This window comes from Oryctolagus cuniculus, chromosome 1 (assembly GCF_964237555.1).
Source record: "Oryctolagus cuniculus chromosome 1, mOryCun1.1, whole genome shotgun sequence".
In the NCBI taxonomy this organism is placed as follows: Eukaryota; Metazoa; Chordata; class Mammalia; order Lagomorpha; family Leporidae; genus Oryctolagus; species Oryctolagus cuniculus.
In genome coordinates this window covers 169,122,204-169,130,872 of record NC_091432.1, presented here as the reverse complement: position 1 = coordinate 169,130,872, position 8,669 = coordinate 169,122,204, and the positions used below count along the sequence as shown (strand labels likewise).

The window sequence follows — 8,669 nt, the reverse complement described above, 5'->3', positions numbered from 1 at the left end:
AGTAGAAGATGGCCCAAATCCTTGGGGCTCCTACACCCATATGGGAGACCCAGAAGAAGCTCCTGGCTTTGGATCAGTACAGCTTCAGCTGTTGCAGCTAATTGCGGAGTGAACCAGTAGATGGAAGACCTCTCTCTCTCCCCCCTCTCTCTCTCTCTTTCTCTTTCTCTCTATAACTCTGACTTCCAAATAAATAAATAAATCTTAAAAAAAAATCAGCAAGGAAACAGAGTTAATCAACACTATAGACCAAATGGACCTAATGGATAGCTATTGAACTTTCCATCCTATAGCTGCAGAATACACATTTTTCTCACCAATGCATGGAACTTTTTGTAGGATGGACCACATGCTAGGACATAAAGCCAAGTCCCAGCAAATTAAAAAAAAAAAAAAAAAAACGAAATCATACTATGCATATTCTCTGACCCCAATGGAATGAAGCTGGAAATCAACAACTTAAGAATCTCTAGAACATATGCAAACACCTGGAGACTGAACTACATGCTCCTGAATGAACAGGTCACAGAAGAAATCAAAAACTGTTAAGGAACAGGGTTTTTTTTAATATACCATTTATTGAACTCTTAGTATAGTTAATCTTCTGTGCATAAAGTTAATTGAAAGTAGATTTTAGTAAAGAATAAGAATGGGAATGTGGGGAGCAACTCGGACTAGACTAAGTTACTGGAATTAAGACTTATTCTATGCATCTGCTCTCCCACAATATGGCGCTGAGAAGGGAGAAACAGCTTCTACACAGCTGCCTCCAGTTCAACCAATAGACTGTGGGACCTGCTCCTGATTGGAGGAGAGCAGCGTATTCGGCGTGTGGGTAGCAGAGTTGGGATTGGCGGAAGAGGACTATAAAGGAGGAGAGAGACAATATGCACCAGGAACATCTAAGGGGAACATCTATCTGAAGGAACACCTGTGCAGCCCCTGAGAGAGCCGGCCGGCGGTGTGCCGCTCCCCCGCGGAAGTGGGGAAGGTGGCAGGGGGAACCGCCCTTCCACAGAGATGGAAGGGATGGTAGCCAACCCGGGAAGAACCAGCAGCAAACCCGGGGAGGGCCGAGCAGACAAAAGAACAGCGCAGGGTCCTGTGTCGTTCCTCCATGAAGACGGGGAGCGACAGGGAATAAGAGAGGGAGGAAGAAGGGTGGGATAGTGAGTGGGAAAGCTGGTACAGTGGGAAGAATCACCATGTTCTTAAAATTGCATTTATGAAATGCATTTAATTTTTATACCTTAAATAAAAGGTTTCTGGGGAAAAATGCAAAAAAAAAAAATAAGAGCATAAAATTGTTGACAACTATAGAGAGGAACAAGTGATTCGAAAACACACTAAGTTGACTACGCCCAAATGAAGTATTTCCTAAGAATAAAAAATTTTCAAAAGCTTCAGTAATCATGTTTGCAATATTAGTACTGTTAGACTGAAAACTACCATATGAGTAGGATAAAGGAAATCAGAGGTAATACTTTTAGGAACCATGATTTTCAGGGTAGGAAAAAATAAAATAAAATTAAGGAAACTAAATTATAATCCGTTAAATTTAAACTTCATGGTATATGTAAGTATTTCCTACTTCTGCCCAATGAAAAGACCAAGAAACACAATAAAACAAGTACCAATGAACATCTCCAACTAAGCAATACCACTACTATCTTAAAGAAAAGTAGCTAGGGCTCCTCGAGCAAAAGGTTGAAGCCTTTGCTGTCCACTACAGTGCCAGAAAGGCAACAGAAGACTCCAGAGTGAGTGACCCAGGACACCACCTGCACTCCCCCCTTCGGGAACACAGGCTCCCCTCTGCCTACCTGCGGGGCCCAGTCCTGGGGCTACTACTATGAATATGCATAGGACTGCTGGATTCTAGCCCAGATTTTTAAAAAACAAAAAAAGGTTGAATCCAGGACTGGAGCATCCTATTATACCAAGACACAGAAAGTACTCAAAACCACCGTGTCATGTTCAACCTGGGAGAAATCCCATAAGTTAGAAATAGGCCAATCAGGACACCAAAAATAATTACTGGGCTAGATTTCAGCAAGTGTTAAAATTCACTGTAAGGGCCGGCGCTGCGGCTCAATAGGCTAAACCTCCGCCTGCGGCACCGGCACACCGGGTTCTAGTCACACAGGGTTCTAGTCACGGTCGCTCCTCTTCCTGCCAGCTCTCTGCTGTGGCTCAGGACTTCAGTGGAGGATGGCCCAGGTCCTTGGGCCCTGCACCCCATGGGAGACCAGGAGAAGAACCTGGCTCCTGGCTTCGGATCAGCGTGGTGCGCCGGCCGTAGCGGCAATTGGGGGGTGAACCAATGGAAAAGGAAGACCTTTCTGTCTCTCTCACTGTCCACTATGCCTGTCAAAAAAAATTCATTGTAAGGTCATACTACTTAAAGTCAAAATCTCACTGGTAAATCTTTGGAGGGTGCTAGGAAATTCTGAAAACTAAAAAAGGGTGAAGGATCGAAAGCTACCTTTCATAGGTTGACTAGTTGTATAAAGAAATTCTAGCTAAAAATAAAGAAATAATAGAATGAAGGATTACCATGTTTATAACACTTAATAAGATAGTGTTATATAACCGTTGCTCAAAACTAATACAAGTTGGTGGCAAATTTTACTACAGATGGATCAAGCTGACAACAATGGAATCTTACAACAACAACAACAAAAAGGAGAGAGAAAGAGAGAAGCAGATATTAACCTTGGTATAAACACTCTGACAGGTTTTAAAATGCTATGATTGAAGGTCATAAGCTAACTGAACTACTTGCAGCTCATCAGTAAAGTTCTTTCTTGAAGGCAGAACCAAGCAATGTACCAACCATGGCTGCTAAAGCCAGAAGAAAGGCCATTTACAGCTGAAATTACATAAGGTTTGAGAGGTTTTTCTAAATAATCAGGGATCTGTTATAAATAAAACAAAATTGGTTCTAAGTTGGTAAAGGCTGAAGCTAAATGATGAGTTTGTTATGTATGCTTTCAGTTCCTACATGTTTAAAAACCTTTACAATTAAAAATAAAACTAATGGGCTGGCACCATGGTGCAGCAGGTTAAAGCCCTGGCCTGAAGCACCGGCATCCCATATGGGCACCGGCTCTAGTCCTGGCTGCTCCTCTTCGGATCCAGCTCTCTGCTATGGCCTGGGAAAGCAGTAGAAGATGGCCTGGGTCCTTGGGCCCCTGCACCTGCATGGGAGATCCAGAAGAAGCTCCTGGCTTCGGATCAGCACAGCCCCAGCCGTTGTGGCCATCTGGGGAGTGAACCAGCAGATGTAAAACCTCTCTCTCTGTCTCTACCTCTCTCTGTAACTCTTTTAAATAAATAAAATAAATATTTTAAAAGAAGTAAAATTACATTAAAATTAACATTAGCTAAACACAAAAGGCTCTTCCCATTTTTATAAGTTTTTTGTTTCCACATGTACAGAATTGAGAAGGTGGACTTACAATGAAAAGAAGCAAGTCAGGGCCAGTGCCATGGTACACTAGGTTAATCCTCCGCCTGCGGCACCAGCATCCCATATGGGCACCAGTTCTAGTCCTGGTTGTTCCTCTTCCAGTCCAGCTCTCTGCTGTGGCCTGGAATAGTAGTGGAGGATGGCCTAAGTGCTTGGGCCCCTGCACCCACATGGGAGACCAGGAAGAGGCACCTAGCTCCTGGCTTCCGATCTGCGCAACTCTGGCCGTGGCGGCCATTTGGGGAGTGAACCAACGGAGAGAAGACCTTTCTTTCTGTCTCTCTCTCTATCTGTAACTCTACCTGTCAAATAAATAAAAAGAAAAGAAGCAAGTCTCCTGCCCTAGCCCACCACAAGAGGTAATCACTTTCAATTCTTAGCTATGTCTTATTTATCCCCATATTTTTAAATAGCTATTCCTTATTTATCCCCATATTTTGAAATATGCTTATAGCCTTCTTCTTTTTTTTTCTTTTTTGTTACTGCTACCCTTCATTTCTCATATATAGTGCACTAGCTTCCAACCTCCTCTTCCTTGTATTTACTAACACTTACAAGGCACTACTCTTAGTGGTCACATAGGCACAACAACTCTTTTTTTTTTTTTTTTTACAGGCAGTTAGACAGAGAGAGAGAGAGAGAAAGAGAAAGGTCTTCCTTCCGTTGGTTCACCCCCCAAATGGCTGCTATGTCTGGTGCCCTGCGCCAATCTGAAGCCAGGAGCCAGGTGCTTCTCCTGGTCTCCCATGGGGTGCAGGGCCCAAGCACCTGGGCCATCCTCCACTGCACTCCTGGGCCACAGCAGAGAGCTAGACTGGAAGAGGAGCAACCAGGACAGAATCCGGTGCCCCAACTGGGACTAGAACCCAGGGTGCCAGCGCCACAGGCGGAAGATTAGCCAAGTGAGCCGCAGCACCAGCCACAACAACTTTTAAGAGAGGTAAGCACTATCTGCCACCACTTTGCAGATGACACAAGTTAAATTACTTGGATAGTACTAAAAAGCAGGGACATGGTTCAAAGTCTGACCATCTGGCTCCATAATCTTAACATTGGCAAACTTTTTCTTTCTCTTAAGCCCATTACACAAACCATATGGTTTGTAAAACCATTTTTTTTAACGTTGATGAAAGTATCCACAGTTATCTTTTAACTATGTTTCCTTTCTTCCACAGTTTTATTTTCTTTCAAATACCTAACAACTATTTTCGGTTGCTTAGTTTTCTATGTACCTATCATTAACTTATCTCCATTCTAAACAGCTGTATAATTCTATGTGCAAACATTTCAGATATCTAATAATCTTTTGGGCTTCAAAACATCTCATCTGGAGCCCTGTGTCCTATTCCAATCTGGATAGCTTGCTCTGTAGGACCAGGCCTGTCTATTGTACACCTGTCATTCTGGGATCTGTTTCCATTTACTTCATGTGTTGAGTCCTATTTCTTGGATACCAGGGTTTCTTGGTTTAAACTCTTAGTAAGTTAGGTGTGGTTAAAATGCTCTTCAATACAAATTAACAGACTGCCTTGTTCACAATCCTATTCCATATGCCTACTTCTAAATTTCCTAGTGAATCTCAGGCTGAGCCTTCCCAAGCTTCTCCATTGCAAATTTATTTGCTTGCTTGTTGCATTCCTAGGCTTCAGCTTTCTCTGGCCTGCTAAGACAGGTATCATTCATCTGTTAGTGTTTCCCCTTTCTAAATTTCGTTGTTTTCTCTTGTGTTTTTGACTTCTTTCTTTTCTTCTTAGGGATTTACATAACCTTTTTTTTTTTTTACTTTTATTCTAGGAGTGTGTAGGAAGGAGAGGAAACAAACATACAACTTAATCTGTCACGTTTAACTCGAAAATTATGTTTATCTTTGTTTCATTTCTTTCTATTCACTGTAACCTTCTATACCCTAACCATTCTGATCTCTCAAGAAGTCTCAAACTTCATGCTTCTTTATCCTTGGTATTCCTCCTGTTTTCCCTTAGGAACATAAAAATATCTTCCCTACCTTGAATTTTCAAAGCAGGGGGCTTAACTTCCAGCACAGCACTAATGTTCTTTTTTTTTCTTTTAATTTGACAGATAGCGGTAGACAGTGAGAGAGAAACAGAAAGGTCTTCCTTCCATTGGTTCAACCCCTAAATGGCCACTATGGCCGGAGCTACACCTATCTGAAGCCAGGAGCCAGGTGCTTCCTCCTGATCTCCCACGCGGGTGCAGGATCCCAAGCACTTGGGCCATCCTCCACTGCACTCCCTGGCCACAGCGCCGGGAAGAGGGGCAACCGGGACAGAATCCAGTGCCCCCACCGGGAGTAGAACCCGGTGTGCCGGCGCCGCAAGGCGGAGGATTAGCCTAGTGAGCCGCGGCGCCGGCTAGCACTAACATTCTTAAAACAGCAATTTTTCATTGAGGAGCAGGTACCACGTTGGAAGTTTTGGGTGTTTGGGATATTACAATCCCTAAATTTATTTGGAGGCATACTCAATTAAATAGAAAAGACACTATATGAAAGTTCTTAAACATAATAAACCATGACCAATGTATATGAAAAAGAAACCCCTTGCTATATCTCTTCTTGAAAATCTCTGACCTAAACAGTTATGTGGGAACACAAAATTCCACAAGAGCTATTAACAAAAATGCCTTTTTATGATTATGCTTTCAGCGTTCTACAACAAAAACCTGTAGGCAGCTAAACTACTGATTATACCATGCAAAAAAAAAAAAAAAAAAGCAAGCATTTCTTATTCTAATAGATGACATTACCAAATCTCACACTTTATGGACAAGTAAAGAATCTCTGGTCTATAGTACCATTTTTGCAAAAGCTTGACAGCCAGAAATTAACACTTTTTTAAAGTTATGTAAAAAATGGTACGTACTATATGTGCACAATGTTCCAAAATAATTTTTATAAGCATGCCTCTCTTAATATGTTGAACATTAACTCCTTCATTGGCCAGAATCATGTCCTAGAGTTTTCCTAGCTATTTCTCCCATTTACCAAGAGATAAAACTCAGTCAAGAACTTAAACATTATTTGTTGACAGTAGATGAAAATTTTATATATAGATTTATATTATTTATTATATATTATTATTTATATATGAAGTCCCTCAACTATAGTACTAACTTGTCTTCCTTGACATGGCATTTATACATCCAGTGGCTACTTTTTAATCAATACAACAACTCTAAGCTCTTTTAAGATTTATTTTATTTATTTGAAAGACAGAGTTAGAGAGGAGAGAGAGAGAGAGACATCTTAAATCCGCTGGTTCACTCCCCAAACGGCTGTAATGTCCAAGGCTGGGCCAGGCCAAAGCCAGAAGCCAGGAGCTTCTTCTTGGTCTCCCATGTGGGTGCAGGAGCCCAAAGCACGTGGGCCATCTTCTGCTGCTTTCCCAGATGCATTAGCAGGGAGTTGGATTGGAAATGGAACAGCCAGGACTCAAACTGGCCCATATGGGATTCTCACGCTGCAGGTGACAGCTTAACTCACTGTGCCACAACACCAGCTGCCAACCTCTTTCTATACTATTCTTGAATGATCAATATTTCCAGTCCTGGCCAATACCAGACCCTAATACCCATTCTTAGTGTTGGTTCAGTTATCCCCTATTGTAGTAAAAATCAGTGTGATGGCTCATTTGCAATAAGTAGAGTTGGCGGGTTAGCCACAACCATCAGAAATACCAAAAAAAGTGAAGATTTAGAGAGAATCTACTTTTTTTCCCCTTAGAGGAAAGTTTATTTACTTAACAAGTAAAGGAGGCAGCAGGAAGTACTACTTTTGAACTCTTCCTAAGTATCTTGGAAATCTGAACTGACATGAAAGTCTTTTATACCATCTTATGAATGAAAAATAGCAATTTTGGGATTTTTAAATTTTTACACTTGGTAACAAGTGATGGCTTGTTTAGATTTAGATTTACAAGAACTTTTGCATTAGGATTTTTAAAATGGATAAAGGATGGGGCCAGTGTTATAAGACAGAAGGTTAAGCCGCAGCCTGTGACACCAGCATCCCATATGGGCACTGGTTTCAGTACTGGCAGCTCCACTTCTGATCTAGCTCTCGGCTAATGTGCCTGGGGAAGCAGTGGAGGATGGCCCAAGTGACTGGGTCTCTGCACGCACATGGGAGACACAGATGAAACTCCTGGCCCAGCCCAATCCTAACCACTGCAGCCATTTGGGGAGCAAACCAGCGAATTGAAGATCTCTCTGTCTCTATCCCTGTAACTCTTCCTTTCAAATAAATAAATATTAAAATAAATAAAAATGAATAAAGGCAATAATTTGGTGTTAGAATCTAGGCCCTCAAGGCAAGTTCTTAACATCATTTTCATTCAAACATGTGTAAACATTTTATTGGGAGAAGACAGCTGGGGAGAAACTGCTATTGAACATGAGATTTCTTCTTAGGGAGATAAAAATGTTCTAAAAATAGTTTGTGATAATGCACAACCTTGTGAATGTTAAAAACATTAAATTACACTAATTAAATGGGTAAGCTGTTTCTAAGTTATCCTCAGAAAGCTGTTCAGAAAGTATTTCTACCTCCTTCTAATAGCTGTTGCACTACATGTTATAAAATACTTCCTAAAAACACTGAAAAAATATATGTATCAAAAAATCTAATATAATAGAGGAAAAGACAGAAACCTGTACATCCTAAATTAAGGCACATATTAGGATACTGCAAACAAGCCACTTAAGAGGCAAAGATGACTGAGAGTTAAAAAGCTCTTAATTCATTAGATTACAACCACTAAACAGAAACAAAATAAAAATGTAATGGTTTGAACAATATCTCTAAATGACTTCTTCAGAAAGACTAATCCGGAAAAGGAAGGCTTTGCTTCTATAAATAAAAACATGAATGAAGTCCTCAATAGCATGAGCACTTACTCATCATACTGGATATGATAAATAACGTCTTCATCAGCAGCAACAGAGTCTGAATTAGACGTAGAGGGTACATTGTCCAATTTATTTGTGTTCTCTTTGGAATTATGATTTACATTTCCATTAGTCCTTTTATAAGAACTGCCATTCTTCAGTGGAGTTTTGCCACGTGAATGTCCATCAGAAGCTCTAGTAACACTATGTATATGTGCTTCAAACCAAGCACCAAGGCCGACATCTCTGGCATCCACCAATTCATTTACCTAAAAAGAGTTTAAAATTAGTT

General features: G+C 41.0%; 1 protein-coding gene across 3 annotated transcripts in view; it reads right to left on the bottom strand.

The window, feature by feature from the left end:
* UHRF2 (ubiquitin like with PHD and ring finger domains 2) overlaps positions 1–8,669 on the bottom strand; it is a 102,869-nt gene that overhangs the window by 70,838 nt on the left and 23,362 nt on the right. For all 3 annotated transcript variants that reach the window (XM_051858202.2, XM_070051889.1, XM_051858206.2), the window contains one exon: positions 8,387–8,646. In XM_051858202.2, the coding sequence (XP_051714162.1) occupies positions 8,387–8,646 (260 nt within the window). The remainder of the gene's footprint in view (positions 1–8,386; positions 8,647–8,669) is intronic.